This window comes from Onychostoma macrolepis, chromosome 10, assembly GCF_012432095.1.
Source record: "Onychostoma macrolepis isolate SWU-2019 chromosome 10, ASM1243209v1, whole genome shotgun sequence".
NCBI classification, from domain to species: domain Eukaryota; kingdom Metazoa; phylum Chordata; class Actinopteri; order Cypriniformes; family Cyprinidae; genus Onychostoma; species Onychostoma macrolepis.
This window is the reverse complement of record NC_081164.1, coordinates 17,098,001-17,121,404: the sequence shown is the minus strand read 5'-3', so window position 1 is coordinate 17,121,404 and position 23,404 is coordinate 17,098,001. Positions and strand designations below refer to the sequence as shown.

General features: G+C 39.0%; 1 protein-coding gene across 3 annotated transcripts in view; it reads right to left on the bottom strand.

Annotated features, from left to right (window-relative positions):
• Nucleotides 1-1,109: 1,109 nt before the first annotated feature.
• Nucleotides 1,110-23,404, bottom strand: part of LOC131547772 (sodium/glucose cotransporter 1-like) — a 34,513-nt gene continuing 12,218 nt past the window's right edge. For 2 of the 3 annotated variants that reach the window (XM_058788412.1, XM_058788410.1), the window contains exons 3-14: nucleotides 23,259-23,318; nucleotides 23,015-23,119; nucleotides 22,511-22,616; nucleotides 20,957-21,037; nucleotides 20,661-20,872; nucleotides 16,825-16,960; nucleotides 15,331-15,438; nucleotides 15,084-15,234; nucleotides 14,827-14,995; nucleotides 7,030-7,245; nucleotides 4,170-4,275; nucleotides 1,110-3,886 (exon numbers count right to left, since the gene is read on the bottom strand). In XM_058788412.1, the coding sequence (XP_058644395.1) occupies nucleotides 3,672-3,886; nucleotides 4,170-4,275; nucleotides 7,030-7,245; nucleotides 14,827-14,995; nucleotides 15,084-15,234; nucleotides 15,331-15,438; nucleotides 16,825-16,960; nucleotides 20,661-20,872; nucleotides 20,957-21,037; nucleotides 22,511-22,616; nucleotides 23,015-23,110 (1,596 nt within the window). In that variant the 5' untranslated portion in view covers nucleotides 23,111-23,119; nucleotides 23,259-23,318 and the 3' untranslated portion in view covers nucleotides 1,110-3,671. The remainder of the gene's footprint in view (nucleotides 3,887-4,169; nucleotides 4,276-7,029; nucleotides 7,246-14,826; nucleotides 14,996-15,083; nucleotides 15,235-15,330; nucleotides 15,439-16,824; nucleotides 16,961-20,660; nucleotides 20,873-20,956; nucleotides 21,038-22,510; nucleotides 22,617-23,014; nucleotides 23,120-23,258; nucleotides 23,319-23,404) is intronic. The other variant, XM_058788411.1, reaches the window with a different exon arrangement.

Genomic DNA, 23,404 nt, shown 5'->3' with positions numbered 1-23,404 from the left:
TTAAATTTTTTTAATATATATATAGTTCTGCATAAATGTGGCCCAATACATCATAAGATTTTCACACAAGTCCTGAAAGTAGACAAAGAGAACCCAGTCTAACAAACAAGATTTTATTTTATTTTTTATTTTTATTTTTTTGAGAAAAATGATCCATTGTTACATATCTGTGTGTTGCGAAAGCATGTGAATCTTTGCTTTCAGTATCTGGTGTGACCCCATTTTGCAGCAACAACTGCAGGTTAAGTTTCTTGTTACTGCTGATCAGTCCTCCTCAACATCTTGTAGGCATTGAAGCCCATTCCTGAGCGCAGAACCACTTTAACTCTTTTTTTTTTTTGATTGCAATGGGTTTTTTCAACATTATTGGTCAGGACAGTAGGAGTAGAGACAGGAATCAATTGAACAGGAGCAGGAAAGTAACTTTAGCTGGGATTCGAACCCATGAGGTGCAGATGTGCCTTCACGTCGATGTGCTATCCACAAGGCTACGGCTCTGACAGAGGTCACTCTATGCTCAGGATACTAACTGGTGATTCTCTTATATGTCTCATTGAGATATCAGCTTTGTCTTAAGATGTCTTCAGTTTTATTTTAGGAGAAACACTTTTACTAATATTGTAAATACTAAAACTATAATTTAAATAGCATTAAAAATTTCAGAATATCAAGGGTTACTAGTTTAAATGTTTAAATTTATCTTCAATGTCCAGCATTGTATAAGGACTTACATGTGCAAGATGTTTAATATAAGAACAATACCTTTTTCTTTTCTTTCTTGTTAACAAATGTAACACTAGTATACCAGTGTTTTTGTTGTTGTTGTTTTTGCTTTGTTTAGCATTAAAATTTTGATTTGTACAGCCCATTCTTTCATGTATGTAAATATAGGTTATGGTTTCCTCTGTTAAATCATTGTGCAGTACAACACTGTCTAAAATATGACAATGCATGTATTGTCTTTGATTGAAATGGTGTGGATAAATGATATTGAAGCTAACCAGAGGGAAGAAAAATAAAATAAAGTCTCTTTAACATTTTAAATATTTCTCCTAGACAGAAATGAGGCTATTTTAAGATTAAATGGGAACTTTTGCTTGAGTCTCCTGCTTCTCAAACTTGTCTCCTGAGACAAAAACTCTGCAATGGTTTCCTTTAAAGTTTTAGAAGAGATCTCAACAACTTTACACACTGTGCTCAGATTTTTGTCTCTTTTAAAGCTTTAGAAGAGATCTCAACAACATCACTGTTACGGGGTCGTGGTTGTAGAAATCAGCACCCAACGCAGGAGTAAATGAAAGGAGTCTTTAATAAGCATCAACACACATTGACCACTGAAAATAACATTAATACAAGACAAAGGCTGAAAAGAAACAGAAGGCTTATAAAGACAGGCAAATTAATAAGCAAACGAGATGAATGGTACAAGACGGGTGATAAGAATAAATGATGATTAACTAATACTGAGAACAGGAAACAAACCAAAAAAGGATGAACAGGAACTAAAACACGTGACAATCACACACTGTGCTCAGATTCTTCTCCTACACTAAAGACTCGAGAGTTCTCACATTTGTCTCCTCTAAATTTCAGAAGTGATCTCAATAACTTTAGAAAGTGTGCACCAAGTCAAATGCCTCAATATGAGCTCAAACATTTCTACCATATAATATGTATTAATAATCAAATTAGTCAATTAATAATCAAGACCGAGTCATTAGCCATTTATGTGCATTTCAGCAAAGAAAGCTCCAGGGTTACATTTTTTGTAAATCAGTTTTGATTAAGGCATCCGGTAAATTACTATTTCCAACAACAAATTATGTGCCTGTACATAAACATTGTCCTATAAAAAGTAACATTATTTGCATAATTTCTCTATATAGCCCTTAACTTTGAATTTATGATTTTCCCCCCTTTATTTAGTGCCGTTCAAGTACTTGACTTGATCCACACACTTTGTAAAGTTGTTGAGATCTCTTCTAAAGCTTTACAGGAGACAAATATGAGACCCCCAGAGTATTTAGATAAAGAGAAAAATCAAAGCACTGTGTGTGATTTTGTTGAGATCTCTAAGCTAAACTTTTGAGGAGACAAAAGAGAGAGCCAGAGTCTCTAGCTGAGGAGAAAAATCTGAGCACAGTGTGTGATGATGTTGAGAGACTTGTTTGAAACTTTGGAGGAGACCAATGTGAGACCACCAGAGTCTCCAGCTAAGGAGAAATATCTGAGAACAGTGTGTGATGTTGTTGAGATATCTTCTAAAGCTTTAAAAGAGACAAATGTGAGAGATCCGGTGTCTGTAGCTAATGAGAAATATCTGAGAACAGTGTGATGTTGTTGAGATATCTTCTAAAGCTTTAAAGGAGACCATTGTGAGAGTGTTAGAGTTTTTGTCTCAGGAGACAAGTTTGAGAAGCAGGAGACTCAAGCTAAAATCTCCATTCAATCTTAAAGTAACCTCATTTCTGTCTAGGAGAAATATTTGAGATGTTAAAGAGATCTCACATTAGATTTTTCTTTCCTATGGGTACCACCACGTTTCACAGATAGGATAAGTTTCTTGTGCTGGAATGCAGTGTGTTCTTTCTATTTTTGTCTCATCCGTCCACAAAACATTTCTCCAGTATTTTGGTTTGTCCACATCATCTTTAGCAAGCTGCAGATGGGCAGCGATGTTCTTTTTGGAGAACAGTAGCTTTCTTCTTGCAACTCTGCCGTGTACACCATGGTTGTTTAGTGTTCTCCTGATGGTGGGCTCATGAACATTAACATCAGCCAATGTGAGAAACCTTTAGTTGCCTAGAAGTTACTCTGGGGTCCTTTGCAAGCTCGCTGACTATTACACGTCTTGCTTTTGGAGTGATCTTTGTTGGCCGACCATTCCTGCGGAGGGTAACAGTGGTCTTGAATTTCCTCCATCTGTACACAATCTGACCGTGGATTCGTGGAGTCCAGACTCTTCTTTAGAGATGGTTTTGTAACCTTTTCCAGCCTGATGAGCAACAACAACTCTTTTTCTGTGGTCCTCAGTGATGTTTTGTTTGTGCCATGATTCACTTCCACAAACATGATCAGACTTTGATAGATCCTTGTTCTTTGAATAAAACAGGGCAAGCAATGACACCTGATAGTCTTTCGACTGAATGAAAACACATCAGATGACAGATGAACTGTAATTTCACCTTCAAATTATTGTAAAATTTAGTACATCATACACCATGGCAAAAAATATGAATGTTATTAAATAAAATATACTTGTCGTAAACAAAAATATATATTTTTTACTTACAATGAAATCAAAACTTACCAAATATTAAGACCAAAATATAATATAATTTTTTTTTGTTTGTTTTTTTTGAGTTTGGTAGATGAGAGGCATCTTAAAAATGGCACAGAAAAAGGCTTTATGTTTTGGTCTTGGGTTTAAAATGAAAGTCACTAATATTTTCTATTGTACTTCCTGCCATCAAATCAAAAACAGTAGGCAGCAGTAAGGACGTTTTTTTTTGGAGGATATTATAAGGAAGTATGGAGTGTTTCAAGAGAAACTTTTGTAACTTATTACAATCAGATTCATTATGTTTAGCTTGTTGTTACTGATAAGGTACCATTTCTGTCCACAGAAGCTCTAATATCCTTAGCAGAGTTAGTTGATACTGATGTGATCTTTAGCCAAAGAAGCCATGGAAGAAAACGCAGACGACGAGGAGGATAATAGCGTTAGCGTTGACCACATTTCTCCATAGAGGTTTCTCAGTGGTGTCCGTGAGCTTCATATTCAACTCTGCCTCCTGCTCTTTAGTCAGTTTAGGTGCATCGCCTTGATCAAAACCGCAGAACCAGTTGTAAGCCTTCTTCCAACAGCTTGGATCCTTACGCACCTCTGCCAAATGGAAACAATTGTTAATTGTTTTTAAATGTATGGAATCATGTTTTTAAAATGCATTATGTGTATAACAGGATCTCCACAAGGAAGGCATGTGCCTGAATCAACATCCTTTGTTTTTCCAAGAACAACAATCTAATCAACTAATTATGGCCCCAACCTAGTCTCAGCATCAGACGGCACACTCACAGTCTGTTCACTGAGCTATGTGATGCATATTGCACAGAAAAATAGCGAGTACTATCTTATGGTACATATTTGGTGGATCATGCAGATGTACCTTCTGTTTGCATAGAATCTGAATCCTGATCGTTAGTCCAGTCATCTGCTTCCAGATCAATTCTCTCCTCAGTGCTGTTTCTCAAACTCCAGCAGAGCCTGTGCAGCTGTGAAACAACAAGGGGCCACAGAATGAGGGTCCGTGACAGAGAAATTGCAGTGACACTTTATTTTAAGGTGTCCTTGTTACACGTTACATAATAATTAATTATGTATAACTACATGCAAGTAACCCTAAACCAAACCATAATCCTAACCCTAACCATATAAGTACGTGTAGTTAATTAATATTACCCAGTACTTAAATGTGTAATTACACTGTAACAAGGACACCTTAAAATAAAGTGTAACCGAAATTGCTTTTCTATCTAAATCTGTTTTTCAGTAATGTAATGCTGATGAATCTATATATAGTCCTTATTACCATTCAAAAGTTTGAGGTTGTTAAATAAAGCTATTTTTGAATAATAGTGTATAAAGCTTTATAAGTTTCTATTTTAATATTATTTAAAGTTTCATTTATTCCTTTGATGCAAAGCTGAAATTTCACTCATTTTACTCCAGTTTTCAGTGTCACAAGATCCTTCAGAAATCATTCTAATATGCTGATTTTCTGATCAAGAAACATTTACTATGATCAATGTTGAAAACATTTGCTTAATATTTTTGTGGGAACTTTGATACACTGGCATTCAGTAGATTTTCATAAAGAAATTAATGTTTATTCAACAAGGACACATTAGTTTGTGAAAAAGTCACGATTTCCATAAAAGTTGCAAAAATGGTTTTCAACACTGAAAATAAGAATCGTTATTAATAACTGATCATTAGTAATAATTGATAAATATAACAGAAAACAGCAATTAAGAGTCCAAGCACAAAAGAGGAGCATAATGAGCAACTAAGCATGGCAGGAGGATCAGACCAAGTGCAACAATTAGTAATTAAAGACATTTTAAGGTGATTTTACTCAAACTGGCTGATGAATCAATAGCAGTATGATTTAATGGCTTATCAATTTTGTTACCAAATCGATGTGGTGTGGTCAGTGGGAGGTGACAATGACAATGAAAGTTTGGTGTCAGTGTGTCAAAGCTTTGCTGCGATACAGCCTCAAATGCAGTTTGCCAGTTTTGCCTATCAACATGAAATCCATCATTTTTTGCAAGCATAGTGTGAAGATGATTTTGATCAAATTTAGTGAAAATTGGAACAGCACACTAGCAGAATTTCGAAAAGTATGTTTTCAGCATAAATCAAAATGGTGGACAGGTAGTTTAGCTGATTATGGCATAATTGGTATCAGTGTTCTCTAAATAATCCAAGCAATCTAACAAGACCAGTCACATGAAAAGAGTTTAGACGCTATTAGCATTTTTAAAATTTCATTATTAATGGCTAATGGCTTCATATTAATTAATGCTGTCAAATCGATTGATCACGAATAATCTCATCTAAAATAAAAGTTTTTGTTTACATAATATATATGTGTGTACTGTACTGTATATGTTTATTTTTATATATAAATACACACACATACATGTATATGTTTAAGAAATATATTTATATATGATACACTGTAAAAAGTGATAAGTTGACTTAACTTAAAAAAATTTAGGAAACCTGTTGCCTTAAAATTATTAAGTTAAAATTATTATTTTTTTAAAGTTAAGAGAACTTGACAATTCACTTAACTTATTTTTTTAAATTGTCATTTACTTAAAAATTTTAAGGCAAAGGGTTTTCTCAATTTTTTAAAGTAAAATTCACTTTTTACAGTGTATAAATCATGTAAAATATGCAAAATATGTTAAAACAAACTTTTATTTTGGATGAGATTAATCACCCCAGGTGAAAAAAAAGTGCACTTCCATAATGTACTTAAACTGCTCTATTTCCAAGCACTAATTTTGTACTTAATACACTAAAAATTATTCTTAAGTTAAGGTTTCCCAAAATAGCACAGTTGAGTACACTTAAGTTGACCTTAAATTTATCTTAAGAAGTACTAAAGAATCATTTTTAGTGTATTAAGTACAAAATTAGTGTGTGAAAATAGAGCCCTTTAAGTACGTTATGGAAGTTTACTTTTTAACCTGGGATGATCAATCGATTTGACATTACTAATATTAATAGTTTGTCACTTTTGATCCATAAGTGGCGCTGTTACAAAATTGATCTGGTGTGGTCAGTTTGATGTGACAATGGCATACACAAAGTTTGGTTTCAATGTCAAAGCTTTGCAGAGATGCAGCCTCAGATGCAGTTTGGTATCAATGTTCTCGGTATGATCCAGGGAATCTATCAAGGCCAGTCTCATGATAATAGGCAAAACTAATCAAATGCTATTAACATTTTTTAAATGTTCATTATAATTATTGACTACAAGGTTGCGCTACCACAGAAATTTTTGAGTACCAGGCTGTCCTCTATCTGTGTGTCAAATTTCACACTTTCCCACAAGCTGTTTTATGGTCTGCCATAGACTCTCAGAGTGGAGGAAGAAAAGAAGAAGAAGAACGCCAGTGGATACAATAGGTGCCAATGCAGCCTTTGGTGCTTGGCCCCTAATAATTGAGCATCAAATCAGCATATTAGAATGATTTCTGAAGGGTCATGTAACACTGAAGACTGGAGTAATGACTGTTGAAAATTCAGCTTTGCTTCACAGGAATAAATTACATTTTAAAATATATTCAGATACAAAAGTTAGGTTAAACTGTAATAATATTTCACAGTATTGCTGTTTGTTACTGTATTTTTGATCAAATGCAGTCCTGAGCATAAGAGACTTCTTTCAAAAACATTTATAAATCATAAGTAAATATTAAGTTTATAGTTTAGTTGTAAGAAGAGCTTACGTGTTTTTCATCAATGGGTTTAGTCATGAGGGAGATGGTCACTATCACTATGCAGGACAGGCCGAAGACGATGAGGGTGAAATAGAGGTAGTGCACACCACAGATGATCATAGGACAGTTACTGGGATTTATGCAGCTACCCGTGCCGTAGGCAAACTCAGATATCATACGCGCCAGTCCCACCAACAGACCAATAAACAACCCATAGAAAGCACCCTGTGAGGAAACATCAACAACATGTGTCAAAAGATAGAAAACTAGATGAGTAATTCTGATGACAAACTTGATGCTGGATTGACAAAGCCAGGTCTAGACATTTGAAATAACTTTGAAAAGCTTGAAGCTTGATTTTACTCAAAGAAGTCATTAAAATGTTGCTAGTATGTTCTCTTTCTTCATCTCGTGTTCAAGATCCACCTATAGGAAAGGTATCCTTGACTAACCTCTGCAGAAACATCCAAATGCACCAATTGCGCATGCCCAATGGCAGGTAAGGGGCCGCCCCTTAACCGAGTATATAAAACCCCTGCATGTGCTACCTTTCCTCTGTTGACATTCCTTTGTCGTGATCTCTGCACTTACACACAGCTCGGTTGGATTTTATGCTGCTGCTCACTTGCGTGTCTTCAGGAGGACATATCGACAGATCAGCCTCCACCAAACGTGACAGTCTTTTATTCAGCTTTAGGTTAGTTGTGGTCGGATCCTGAGCCATCCATTCTGTCTCTTGTCTTCAGGCTGCCTTCCTATTGTCTTACCTGCTCCCCTTTTTTTCGAAAGGTAGTTACTCTCTTAATCTGCTGCTTCTCCCAGGGATAGCTTATCACGGGCCTGCCCGTCTGCATGTGGCACGCTAATTACCGCTAAGGACCCTCACCCATTCTGCATGGTCTGCTTGGGCCTCAAGCACGCAGAAGATGCTTTGGAGAACCTGGAGAATTGCAGCCATTGCCTTATGTTCTCTAAAAAGCTCCGGGAAGTTGCCACGACCCAGTACGTCGAGCTCGGCCTTTCTAATTCGGATGGGGGACACGGTGACGACAGCTACCAGGGGCCTCCCGGGGCGCAACGTCTCTCGACTAGGCTGACCAGACCAATTCGGCATTCCCTGAACAGGATATCTTCGCAGCCAAACTCCTGTTCGCAGACAAACCAGACAGTTCTGGCAACGATGATGAACGACGATGACGAGCCTTCTCGGGGTCTCAGAGGACGAGGAGGCCATCCCGCCCTCTGGTGTTCCTCAAGCTAGCGTCCCTGTGGCATTACCTTAGTCCATCCTCCTGGACATAGGGTGTCCAGGAGTGTCCGCTGGCCTCAACATTGAGTGGCCGGTGTACCGACGAAACATGCTACCTATCAGATTGTGCTACCAATAATATATTTGCATTGTTTTAAGGGTAGGTTTAGGGTAAGGGTAGGTGTGAATGGGTAGGTTTAGGGTAGGGGTAGGTATGGACATTTAAAAAAGATTATCGATTTGTGCTACCTATCTTTTTAATTGGAGGTAGCATAATCTGAGCGGGTAGCACAAATCGTCAGAACACCGGCTCCACAGAGTGCCACCGACCAGGAGAGGGATATTTATGTCTGAAAGCTGCTGGGACCCCCTCCCGGCCCGAGAAAACAACTCTTCCCCAGCCTCCCAGCATTTGCAAAGCACATGAAACCAGGGCTTGAAAACGGAAAAAAAAAGTCAATCGGTTCACTCCAAGCAGAATTGATATTTTAACGTTTCTGTTCCTGCATTCCTCTGTATTATTACCGTTCCGAAACCAGTTCGAGTACAAAAAATAACGGTTAATAACATAATTTAAAAAAAAACTTGTCTTTGCCTATAATAATAATAATAATAAAGTACAGCGTTTTCTTTACACAAAAAGTAAAAGAAAGAAAAAAAATAAAACAGGAAGAGATGGTATCTTAACCCCCTGGCTGTAGACTACTAAACAAAAGAAAATATCTATTAATGCTTTAAAGACATTAAAGTGTTTTTTAAAGATGCTTATAAATGTTTGCTGCATTGTTAAAAAAATGCTACTCGCGTTGCTTCACATTTTATTAGGCTATTACATTCAGAAATGATGTAGGCTAAAATGCAGGTAAATCAAAATGTTTACAAACATTATAAACACAGTTATTAGTTTCTCTCCACAACAAATCCTCCACAAACTTAAGGCTAGCCTATAGGCTATAAAAACGTCAATCCAAAAACAAATTAATTTAAGGTAAAACTGATGCCTACCTCTCTCATTCGGCATACCTACCTCGCGACGTATCTGGATGCTAAAATATTATATATTATAGGCTTTGTACTTTCATCAACGTAAAACATCATCCTTCACATCGGCTATATCAGCACATGAATACGCTGAATGCAACAGATTGGACAACGGAGCACTGTAACTTTTTAGGTTTCTTTAACTGTATTTTATTTTGATATTGAACAGGCTGCAATGTCACAAAAATATGTTGTGTCTATGTGCGCGTGAGGCGCCGGCGCAATGTGGCCATACTAATGCTGGTTGGTTATACAGATGCAAGACATCAATCAAAACTGTCAAGCTTTTGCAAAACAAATAAAACTGTAAAGTTTCTGCAAAATAAAGAAAACTACTTTCTTCCGTCTCGTTTTCCTTTCCGAGAACTTTGGAACGCGTCACAATGAACCTAGGCCTAACTCAGCACATATTTTTCTTTCGTTTTGTTAATCTGTCAATGATTTAAGTGAAATATATTAGTCATTAGTGTATAGGCATATATATTCCTTTTTATGTAAGCCTATACTTTTATTCTGTTTTCTCCGTTCACAGAAGAGCTGCAGGTGCGTAAGATCTGTTGAATCCATCTTAAGCCGGGCTCACACTGTGCGATTTTTTTTTGCCTTTAGGACTGTACTTGTCAGACTGTACGAACATGATGATCATGTCACACTGTGGGATCTCAGTTGTCATTAATGTCAGACTGTACGACAGTCAAGACACGTTAAAAACGGCTGCGCGCAAGAAAACTTGTCCGGAGTTTTACATTATCAACCCATACCGTCCAGTGACCGCGAACTGCACTGCATGCGGGACCGAAATGTTGGCTGTCATGAAAAGTGTACGAACGGCGGTAATACCGGCGTGATTAAGAAGAATAGTGTATGTATTCATACACACGCAGATGAAAACAGCGGCGCAACCAGTGTTTATATAAAAAAGAAACATATCAGATGAATTCCGTGAGCGGAGGACGGGAGCGCCGGCATTTATGGCTGAGAGAATAATTCTCAAGCATTAATTCTGCTCATAGCTTGCCTTGAAAAACGGAGACCGATTGACATCCATCGTAGGGGTAGTCACACTGCAGGACTGTTTGCCAAATCTTCTGACACTGCCAGAATTTCGTCGGAGGTGAAATTTGATCGCAACGGCCATTAATCGGCTGTCCGTGAACATGTCAAACCAGCGATCAAAGACTACGGATTTTAGCCTAGGATTATAGGAATCTTTTAGGATTTTCAAAATTTGTCCCAGACGACCAAATCGTGGCCAAAATCGCACAGTGTGAGCCGGGCTTTACACTATCCTCGGATAAACTCTAACACCGGTGCATTGCCATTGTGACTAACTTATGACGAGCTCATAGCTGAGCGTGGGCATTGCACTCATTGGATGCGTCAGACTCACATTTGCATAGCCGTACTACTTGAATTCCTGATTGGTTGACAGCAAATTTCAAATTTCAAATGTTAAATGGAACTATAATGTTATTAACCGGTTAATGGCCATTTCAAATTTTCGATTCTGTTCTGAGCTATAAAATTTGATTTTGTTTCTGTTTCTGTTCCAGTCAAAATTTTGTTTGTTTCCAGTTTTCGTTTTCGTTCCTTAACCGGTTCAGAGCCCTACATGAAACATTACTGGGGCGATCCACTCAACCTCAAACACGGTCTTGTGGGCCTCGAGGTTAAGGATATGGCAGCGTTCAGCATGGGTGATCCCCCCGTTATCAAGCCATCGATTGCCAGGCACCTTAGCCCTGGGATCTCAGGATTCTGACATATTTAGACGAGAGAAAGAAAGTGATGCAAAACACTGCCTGTGTGCTTGCTCACGTCACAGCACTCGGCTTCAGAGTGAATGTGAGCAAGAGCAATTTCACTCCTGCCCAGATTGTGATATTTCTAGGTTTGGAGCTGAATTCTATTACGATGAGCGTGCTTGTCGCAAGAGTGCATTCTCTCTTTCCTGAATTGCCTGAAGTTGCGAAGGTACAGTATTGCACGTCTCAGACTACAGGGTCTTATGGTTTCGGCTGTCCATGTCCTGCCTCTGGGCCTTCTGAGAATGAGGGCGTTCATGAAGTGGGTTTTATCTCTTCATCTCAGCCCATTACGCTATCTTTGCCTCTCTGCCACAGTGACATGCTCATGCACAGCAGCGCTGGGCCAATGGAGGAAGTCAGAGTTTTACACTCAGGGGACCCCTCTCACGACCATCAAGCTGCAGAAAGTGGTAATGATAGACGTGTCCTTAACAGGATGGGGAGCCACCCAGGAGGTAGAACAGTGAATGATCAGATAGTGGGTCTGTTATGGAAGAGGTTCGGTCAGGCGGCCGTCTATCTCTTTTCCTTGTTCCTTGACCTCTGAATGCTTGCAGTGGCGCTGCTCTGTGGCGGCCCTGTGGTGTTTCTCGCTCTGCTTCTTGGCATTTCACGTGGCAAAAATTTTAATTAAGACAAAATGATCACTTCGGTCGGAGCTCCCCAGGGATGTATTTTATCTCTGTTATTCTTTATTTTATATACAAATTCTTGTGTGAGTTCTATTAATAGCAGTGAGAGGCCCAGGTGAAAAACAAGTTCACTTCCATAATATACTTAAAGTGCTCTATTTTCGCACACTAATTTTGTACTTAATATACTAAAAATGATCCTTTAGTACTTCTTAAGATAAACTTAAGATCATCTAAGTTTACTCAACTGTGCTATTTTGAGACACCATGAATATGAACTAAGATGCACTTTTAACATACTATCTCTGCGTTTAAAAAAAAATATTTAGCTACCACTTGTAGTACACTTGAGTGTACTTAGTGAATGAAAGATGGGTTCAAATGTACTACAAGTGGTAACTAAATAAATTTTTTAAATACAAAGATAGTATGTTAAAAGCACATTTTAGTTCATATTCATGGTGTCTCAAAATAGCACAGTTGAGTACACTTAGATGATCTTAAGTTTATCTTAAGAAGTACTCAAGGATAATTTTTAGTATATTAAGTACAAAATTAGTGCGCAAAAATAGAGCACTTTAATTACATTATGGAAGTGCACTTGTTTTTCGCCTGGGGCGCCTTTTTTGAATTGTTTTCTGTTGGCAGTGAGCGTTCGGTGTGCTGTTCATGCGCCCTGGGCTCCTCGCGTTTTCGCCGCCTGCTGCACCTCAAGTTTTTGCAGGAGTGCCCTGAGCGCCTGAAGTTGAAAAAAATGCAACTCAGAGCGGAAAAGCGCTTAACGTCATCGCGTTATTTTCCATTGTCCAATCAAATGAAAGGAGAGGCGGGCCTTCCGTTGTGGTGATGAAAGTTTATGGTTGTTTAGAAAGTCCGGAGACTGCAACGATGGATGAGAAACTTTAGTTGTCTGCCGCGGGTTACCCGGAGATGTATTTTTTAAGGCTTTTGCTAATATAACAGTTTACTAAGAACTAAAATTCAGCACTAAAAAAACGCGTTCGGTGTGATTGGGGCCTTAAGCTTCTTTCTTTCAAAACAGCTCTGCTCCTAGCCTTGGCATCAGCCAAATGTGTCAGTGATTTGCACACGCTCTCTGTTAATCCCTCGGGTTTACATTGACAGGACAAGCCACGAACATGGGGAATCCCATTTCTAAGCAATGCCTCTCTCACTGGCTCAAGGAAGTCATCTCTTTGGCATATTAATCTAAGGGAGTGCGGCCTCCAGGGGGCCTTAGACCTCACTCCACTAGGGACAAAGTGGCATCGTGGGCTGTTTAAAGGGGTTTCCTTGCAGGACATTTGTGCAGCTGCAAGCTGGGCCTCTCCATATAAGCCTGGGTTGTCCATCCCTTACCTGCCATTGGGCACGCGCTCCTGTCTGTCAAGCCGGACTTGGTGCAATTTGATGCTTCTGCAAAGGTCAGGCACAGATGCTTTAACCATAGGTGGATCTCTCCACACAATGATTCAGAGAACCAGGGTTTTGAAGAGAAACCTATTGTTTTAACACATTGTAAAGATGAGTTTATACAGTAGCATGATTTTGCACACTGTTAGCATTTTAACAAGTTGCTAGCATGTTATATCCATAGATATGTATAAGTAGATGCCACATTCAATCGCTCCAGACATGTTGACGCATCCGATATCTTGGAATGGTCAACGTGCCATCATTCATAGTAAAAATCTATGAGTTTTCCAAGATTCCAACATTGTGCAGCCTCTGGTTGTAAAAACCTCTAAGATTTAACTTTAAATAAAAATTTAAAGTTTTTATAACTCAGTATTACTTTAAACTATGTTAACTTTTTGATGTTGTGTTAGCTAACACTTTTGTACTGTAGGTTAGCAAAATCATCTTCTGAAGACATAGATAGATATAGATATAGATATTCATACATGCATGTAACTACGGTTGCAGACACACAAACTTGCTCTCGGGTGCTCACGGGCTGGCTTTGTTGGTTCCAGTATGATGGACAGTTTATTTATAACGGCCCAAAGAAACAGCTGCTAATGAGGCATCTATGTAAATAGTCTCTATGGTTTTAAAAGGGTCATCGGATGCCCATTTTCCACAAGTTGATATGATTCTTTAGGGTCTTAATGAAAAGTCTTTGGTTAAAATATTTCAATTGTAGTGTAAAACAACACCCTTTTTACCTTGTCAAAATCAGATCTGTTTTCAGCAACCCATTTTAGTGCATGTTCCTTTAAATGCTAATGAGCTCTGCTCACCCCACCCCTCTCTTCTGTGGGGTGATGAGCCATTCTCATGATACTGTTTACTTTAGCCGCGGAACTTGCTAACTAGCATGTTATTAGGAAAGGCGATTTGCAAAGATTCATAAAAAACCTTATACTCTCTTCTTCTGGAGGTGAAACTGGATCACGAATGATTCGCGCGAAGATAAACACATTTAGGTAGATCAGGGGACACATTCCCTTGAAAAACAAATGTAATCCACTGTGTCTACACCAGCTCAGATGTCGGGAGTAAATGACGAATGATGTTCATTATTACATCCAACAACAAAACACTTAAATCGCTTAGGAGACATTCTTGTCTACATCTGCTCTGGCAGTGAAACAATGGCGGTTTACAGCTCACTCAGGGCAGGTCTAAGGTAAGACGCTACTGTCAATTAACAATCGTGGGAGCGACCTTGGTCTGTGTGACGTCACACAGACAAGAAGCTGAGAACGGCTTGATTTGAGAAAGGGGTAATGATTTTAGGAGATTATTAAAAAAAAAAAACACTGGGTGGATTTTTAGCATTATAGGGTGGTTGTGTACACACACTGCCATTTATGTTCAAACAACATGTAAAAGTGCATTTCGCATCCGATGACCCCTTTAAAACATGCTAGCACATTGTTAACATATTTTAGCATGTGTCTAGCATGGTTTAGCATGTTGCTAGCATGTTTTAACACACTGTTAACATGTTTCAGCACATTTTCAAGCCAACAATCTAGTCAAATTCAAACTGTTTATTTAATACAATTTTAAAACTTCAAACTAGCAAAATGGAAACAAAATTACTACAATGAAATGTGATTAAACTTACTGGTTCAGTGACTCGCTTCCAGAAAATGGCAAGGATGAAGACAGCAGCGATAGGTGGAGCCAGATAACTGGTAATGGACTGAGTGTATTCGAAGAGCTGCCCACTCTGAGCCGACTGAACGATGGGGATCCACGCGATACTCACGCCAATCAGAAACAGCATGAACACCCTGCACACATGAACACAAACCTCTCAGAGCCTCTTTTCCTCAGTTTCTTCTCATAAGATCAGAAAATCAATATCCAACACAAACACACCTCCCCGCGATCATGAGTTCCTTTTCCTTGGCTTTGGGGCGAATCTTAGTGTAAATGTCTATGGTGAAGAGTGTGCTGGCACTGTTAAAGATGGAAGTGAGTGAACTCATCAGGGAGGCCAGCATGACGGACAACATCAACCCTCTGAGACCTTTGTAAACACACACAGCAGCTTAGAGCCATATCACCAAACAGATCAGTCTATTAGAGATGTAAAAGACAGAAATAGTAAAAGATTATTCTTTACCGTTTGGCATCAGATCCAACACTAGTTTCGGATAAGCAATATTACTGCAGCCCACACTGGTGCCACAGTAGTAGTTACACTCTGCTGGATCCACACATGCAATCTCATCTGACACAAACAAACACAAACATTAGTTTCACTAATAGTCTTTGACCACTCACTGACCTTCTGATGCATAATGCATACAAAAATGTCACAAAATTGCTGTGCATTACTTTCGGATTGTCAGAATTTCTTATCACAAGAGCACATACTATATCCATATTCCACTGTAATTGTTACACAATCATGAATTTCAGATTTGCCCTCCCTGAAATGTCATACAAAACCAGTGTAATTTAACTATTATTTGTATACTAAAACAGCATTTTAGCATTATTAGCATTTTTATTGATATAAATTAATTTAATTAATAATATAAAAGAATCAATTAAAACATGGGAATCAATGTTATTTTAGTATACTATTTGTAATTTTTATTAACATTTGAATTAGTTTTTATTTTTATATTTTTCATTTTCATTTTAGTTTAACTTTTAGTCTTTTTGTTATGTGCTTTTGCCATTTTTATTTATTTTATTTTATTTTATTTTAGCTTTATTTTCATTCAGCATTTTTTGGTCCGTGTATTTTTGCATGCATTCATTTTTCGTTCTTAACCCAAAAATGAAATACGGAAAATGCAGTTTCTTCTTTAATGGTTTAAATACTGATAAACAGAATAAGCAGAAACAAACAAATTTTTTATTATTCAAAATTTGTATTTCATTAAAAATAATAACATTGATATAAAGCTTGTTTTTTAATGTATATAAATGTTAAATTTAATTTCTAGCTTTTTAAAGTGTCTCTTTACAGATGCTATAAGCACCCTCTCACACTACTAATGTGGCTACCAGCTTGCTTTATGAAACCTTTGGCTTCATTATTTTTATAATCCTAATAATTTTTCACTTCTAAAAACATGTATGAAATACTCATTACATATTCATCTTTCTTATAGTTGAAAAATTAAAAATGAATGGACGCAAAAGTACGCTCACCTAACTTAAACTTATTTCATTTTTTTTAAGTGTAAGTTTTTATTTAATTGTATTAATTTAAGATTTAATTGAATTCTTATTTTATTTCATTTTATATTATTTCAGATTTAGTCCAATTTACAAAAAAAAAAAAATTATAGTAATAATAGTAGTTTTAGTTGACAATAACAACACTGCTTCAAACTAAACAAACTGCCGATGGTGGCTTAAAGTTTAAATCAGACACTCTACCTGTCTAAGTAGGCAGCTGTTAGCTAAAATAAGTTGCTAGCACATTCTATGAGAAATAAGGGGACCAGACTTTATGCAAAACTCCAGTTCTCTGAAACGATGATCAATGTATATCACTCAGGTCACTCAGTTAAGATTCAGTCAACATATTTGTTGACGTACAAAATGGTTCATCAGTTTATCAGCCTTCTCACCAAGGATGGTGCCAGTTTTTCCTCACCTGTGTACAGCACTCTGCTGATCATGCCAGGGAAAACCATGAGGAACATGGGCAGAAGTTTGAGGTAACCACACAGGATGCATCCTGCTTTCACATGAGACAGGTTCTTGGCAGACAGACAGCGCTGCACAATCACCTAAAACAAGATGGAGAGTTTTTGTCAGTGCTCACAGTTGATAAGTCCAGTTACCAGCTAGTTTACACAGATAAATGTAGTGAAAGTGCCCCTGGGTGCTTTAACAGCAAACTTTGCGAGCAAAATTCCTCTAAAAGAGCAATTTCTCTAAAAGAGCGTATTGTGTATTGCACACCATGCCTTCCCGACCATGTCCTTCTGGCTGCAGTTTATACATCTCACACTCTGACAGGCACAGAGTGTGCTCTGTTTTTGGGCCGTGCCCAAGCCGAAGCAGCTTCTGTGGATGGTTTATGTCCTTCTTGTGAAGGCACTGCAATCGGTACATCAGACTCACGGCTTGTGTTGTTTTTTAAAAAGACCACGAGTGACCTTAGCTGCTTCCTGTCCTGGCCCTTAGAAGTACTTCCGGGTACAAGGCTTCGATAACGTGCACTTAAGGAGAACAAGGAGAAGATGCGGGAGCAGTTCCACCGGATGATTTCCCACGAGCCTCTCGTTCCTTCAACCCACTTCAGTGATAGGGATGAGGGTGAGTTGTCTTTGCAGCATCAGAGGGCTGGTCTGACTGGTCGGAAGCAGATGACTGGACTAAAACGGCACTTCCGGGTGCTGTGATAGACAACTCATCCTCATCCTGATCACTGAGGCAGGTTCTCAAACTTAACCAGAAACTCTACTGGAGAGCATGTGCGGTTGGAGAAGTCTGAGCCTAACGCTGAGATGGTTGAGTGGAGCCTTCACTGCTGTGCTTAGCTGTTTTTAGCCGCGCTCCGCCCCAGTTTCTTTCTTCCCGGAAGCGCACAATGAGCTGATGAAAAATTGGCAAATTGGCTTATTCAACAGACCTGAGGAGAAAAGTTGGTGTTGCTCACCTATCATCATGCATAGTGAGGGACTTAATGTCTTTTGGCATGATGAGTCTTGCTCCACAATGTCGCAGGAACCCTGCCTCAGGTACATCGAATGTTGTTCCACTGAGGACATTGCTCTCCTTCAGTGCACATCATTGAGGCCTCGCACTCAGATGTAGAAGGGCAAGGTCGGGAGCCTGTCCTCCAGCTGAGGTGGAGAAGGGGTTTTACAGCCCCTACTTCGTTATACCCAAGAAGGCTGGGGGGCTCAGATTGATCCTTTAGGGTAATGAATTGGGCCCTTTACAGTCTCCCGTTCAAGATGTTTATCCTGAAACACGTTAAAATGTGTCAGGTAGAGGGATTGGTTTGCGACTATAGATCTGAAGCACGTGTACTTTCATGTCTCAATCCTTCCAAGGCAGGTTGTTCCTGTGGTTCAGCTTTGAGGGATGGCTATACCAGTACAAGATCCTCCCCTTTGGCCAGTCCCTGCCTCCTCACCAAAGCCACAGAAACTGTCCTTGCCCCTTAAGGGAAGTGAGCGTTTGCATCCTCAACTACCTTGATGACTGGCTAACATTAGCTCACTCTTGAGAGGTGATGTATGCACACAGGGACATGGTTTTCGAGCACCCAAATGGGATTTCAGGTCAACTGTGAAAAGATCAAACTCTCCCCAGTCCTGTACATCTTTTTTTGGTATGGAATTGGAATCTTTTTCAGTGTGGAATTGGTCACCATGACAGCACACCTTTCAGGGGATCATGCTTGTTCAGTGCTGAATTGCTTGAGAATGTTCAAGTACAAAAAAACAGTACCTCGCAGAGGCTCCTGGAGAATATAGCATTATATATAGCACGGTCACGGCACTTGGGTTGATGCAAATAAGACCACTTCAGCACTGGCTTCATGCTGGAATACGAGATGGGCATGATGCTGTGGCACACACTGCATGGCCATCACACAGGAATGTCACTGCAAGTTCAGCCTTGGAAGGATCTTTTGTTTCTACAGGCATTGTAGTAACAGATGTTTCCAAGACAGGCTGGGGCGCTATGTGCAATGGGTGTGCAGCTTCAGGGACCTGGATAGGTCTTCATCTGCACTGGAATATCATCTGCCTGGAGTTATTGGCTGTGCATCGAGCTTTGAGGAGGTTTCGACCGTTGATTCCGGGAAAGCACGTGCTGGTCTTGACAGACAACACAGCAACGGTAACTTATATCATCCAGCAGGGCAGTATCCGGTCCCATTAGATGTCACAACTCACCCACCATCTCTTTTCTTGAAGTCAGCGGAGACTCAAATCTCTGTGGGCCACTCACATTGAGCTCAGCCATGCAGCAGATTCACTCTCACAACAGGTTACCTCATGGCACAGACACTGTGCAAATTCAGAGAGGTTGCGGAACAGGTCCTAGTGGTTTTTATGTGTTAGCCCAACACGACCTGGTTCTCTGAGCTTATGCTTACGACATCAGCTCCTCCCTGGCATATTCCCCTGAGGAGGGACCTCAGTTCTCAGGGGCAGGGCACAATTTGGAACCCACACATAGACCTCTGGAACCTCCATGTCTGGTCCATAGGTGGGACGAGGAGGAATTCAGAGGCCTTTCACCCAGAGTGATGAATACCATTACTCAGGCTAGGGCCCCCTCTATGAGACAGCTGTACAACCTGAAATGGCACATTTTTGTTAACTGGTGTTCTTTCCAGAGGGAGGACCCCCAGAGATGTGGCATTTGGTCAATGCTATCCTTCCTTCAGGAGGGCCTGGACAGGCACCTATCTGCATTTACACTCAAGCTGTGCGTGGCCGCTATAGCAGCGAACCATGACACTGTGGGTGCCAGATTGGTGGGGAACATGATCTGATTATTAGATTCCTGAGATGTGTGTGGAGGTTGAATCCTCCGAGACCATGCCTCATCCCATCTTGGGATCTCTCAGTGGTCCTTCAGGCCTTACAGAGAGATCCGTTTGAGCCCCTTCAGTCAGTTGAGCTTAGTATCCTCTCTTTGAATATGGCATTTCTGACTGCGCTCACTTCAAGATGGTTGGGGATCTGTAAGCTCTCTCTGTCAATGAAACATGCCTAGATTTTGGGCCAGCAGACTCTCACATTGTCCTGAGACCCTGACCTGGATATGTGCCCAAGGTTCCCACTACAGTACTCAACATTTGAAGTGGATCAAAACTTTTCATCAAAGTTGTCCAAAATCCTAAAAACAAAATGCTTTCTTGTCTTAGGACAACTTTGATGAACTTTTTTGATCCACTTCAAATGTTGACTGCTGTACTCCCTTTAGAGACTACCCTCTCCATCAGTCAAGGACTCACACGCAGCTGAGTTTTGCAGAGGAACCATTACTTGTAAGTATCCCTCAATTGAACAAATGTGTTGGGTTAGTGCTCCATATGTTGTGACTCCCTCTGGCAGTCCCATGTGTGTATCTTCTACTGCTTAGTTCCTATTGAGGACTCAGTGTTTCAAAACTTAATGGAAATGTTAGCAAAATGTCCATGTCCTGTTAGCTGGGCAGAAAGTTTTACTGATCAGATATCAAGAACAATAACTATCAATAACTATAACTATAACTATAACTATATTAACGTCCACACCAATGCACGTTAATGTTCTGTTTACTATAAACGTGTGCTGCAGTTTTGTTGTCTGCTACTTTAAATGCTCAAGCTCGTTAAAGTCAAGTGAATTTTGATTGACTGTCAGTGTTTTGTTCATCAGCTGAAAAAAAGTTCTGAAAATGACTCCGTCTATATTGTTCCTTTGTGCTGTTATCATTATAGTTGTGGTGTGGTGTGTACAGTAAATGGATCAGTACCTGGTCAGCGCAAAAGTACCAGGTGGCCTGGATAGTAAGACCAAAGACCATCCCAGGCCAGGGCAGATCACCAGTGATGGGGTCTCTGAAGATGTGGAAGGAGTCTGCACGAGGAGTGTAGCACTCTTCACTGATGTTCACACCTACCACTGATGGGATCGCAGTCATGTATCTGTCTTTGAGGTTCTCATAGCCCCCCACCTCATTAAACGCTGAAAGAAAACAGTTGATGTTGAATCAAGTAAACACTGAGCAGTGTCCAAAGTGTTTAATTACAAAAACATGAACAGACATACCAAAGCCTGTAAGAATGAATGATCCGACAACCATGATGATGGTCTGCAGGGTGTCGGTGTAGATGACTGCAGCTAGACCACCTGTCAAAGAAACCGTGAAGGTCAATGAAAATCATCCGAGCAAAAGGAAAATTAAGTTCTTAGAAATGTACTCTTTGCATTCATGTGGATTTAATTAAAAAATGTTTATAGCATTGTCAAGAAAGGTTTTCAGTTTAATGATCCTAAATATGTCATGTGGGGTCACCATCAAGTAAAAATTAATAACATTTTCCTTACTTTAATATATGTTAGTGTAAACATCTTAATCATTATTTTGTAAAGATTTTTTATTTTTTCCCCACAATTTTACAACCTGCTGTAATTGTAAAAAAAAAAAAAAAAAAATTTATATATTCACTATATTATATTAGTACAGTATCTTATTTCCATAATTAAAAAAAAAAAAGTATTTCTGTCATGAGAACTCTTGGAAGATTTTAGCATGGTAATGGATGTGAAAATGTGTATTTGGTCTTAGCAGAATAGATCTGCTACACTGTTGCTGCTGTTGGTTATTTTTGAAGTTGTAGATTATCGCTGCTGCAAGCAAGTACAGGAACTTGCTACTGTCATTGCATACAGTGATACAGCGCTGTGAGCATTTAAGACATACTGCTGCTGCACAAATAAAATAACCCGTAGCAGGTGGAGCTGGGGAAGGTGAAGGGTTTCAGAGGAACTATGGGAGGGAAACTGCAAAATGCTCAATTGGATGCTAACCATCCATTTAAATGTAAAGCAGTAAGCTCATTGGCTGCATATGCAACATGAACCAATCAGCTTCTGCCAAGTTTAATGCTGTGAATATGATCAGTTATGTTAAGACCCATCAGCCTGCGCCATCTAGAATTTCATGAAACAACTTGGCATGTATTTATTTTTCCACAAGGGTGAACTAAACTTGCCTTGTCATAAAATATAGAATTATTTGATATTTTAAGAAACTTTGACCTTTACCCACAGTAATGAGGTTCTGCAGGGGTCCTCTATCATATAATTTCATGTTTTTTTCTGCACATTTTTACTTGTTGGTCGCACCACATGACTTTGGACTTATTCAAATATTAATAAGCAGTAAAAAATTGTTTATATATAGAGTGAGATTTCTCATGAATAATTCTCATGAATGAAATATATTATTTAATTATTTTTTCTTTTTAAGAAAGTAAATCTTTTTCTCTTCTACAATATCAGGACAGTTGTATCACCATAACATCTTTTGACTACATGCTCTCTATATGCATTTTAATTCAGAAATTGATTGTGTGGCAGCGTTGTATTAATATTCTTTGGGCCTCTAAAGCCTTAGCAACTGCAGTTTATCAGTCACAGAAACAAACACTCTCAGCCACAGCTCATATAAACATTTACAGCTGGTAGGATGATTTCTGAGTTTATTGTTGGCTATCTATTTATCTGTATGTATGTATAAAGTGAGAGTGAACCACTAATGTAGAATATGTAACAGTGCAATGTGTCAGTTTAAAGTGTGCAGTATTTCAGGCAACATACCTGTTACTGTATAAAGAGCTGTAATGAGCAGCAGAATAACAACAGCCAGGTAAATGTTTAGTCCCAGAGCCTGGTTGATGAAAATGGCTCCTGCATACATGTCTGCCTGAGAGGTGAAAAAAGGGAAGAACAAAAAATGGAGGTGTGGTGCAAATGTGTGACATCACAGCCATTTCAAATCAACTGTCAGACTATAACCAGTGTATAGTGAAGATCTGATGTAAACAAGGCTGGACAGACAGCAGCAAATGAATTTTATTTCAGTAATAAAGACCTTGTATTTTTTTTTATTTTTTATTTTTATTACAAATAGTCCATGCATTCATAAAATCAAATAAATGATTTATCAAAATGCTGTTTAAAATCACTTTTGTTTGATTGTAGCATGTTACACTGCTGAGGGTATGTCTGAGTATTGAATGTCGGCTACCTCTCAAAGTACCACACAATTACCATATGATACCAGTTATTTTCTGTAAGGGTTGAGACAGATTTTGGACTCACAGAGATTTTGGTGAAAATGTAGAGAAATATGGAAAGCACGGAGAGGTAGATACGGATCCGCTGCCCACCAAAGCGTTTCTTCAGGTACTCTGGCATGGTCACGACCTGTAGATAAAGAGAATAAAGGGTCATACAAATGATAACGCAAAGATAAAGTGGCTGACACATTCATGCTGTGTAAGTCAGCAATATTTGAAAAGTTTGTTCTGCAATCCCAGTTGAAGAGGAAGAAATGTAAGAATACCCCAGCCTTTATGTAGATGGGCACAAAGAGCCATCCCAGAAAAAGCACAACAACAAGAGCCTGAGGAAACAAATGAAAAAGATACAATTGGTTTGAAGTTTTCTAGACCTATTCTCGTCAGTGTTGTTACTGTTACTGCTAACAAA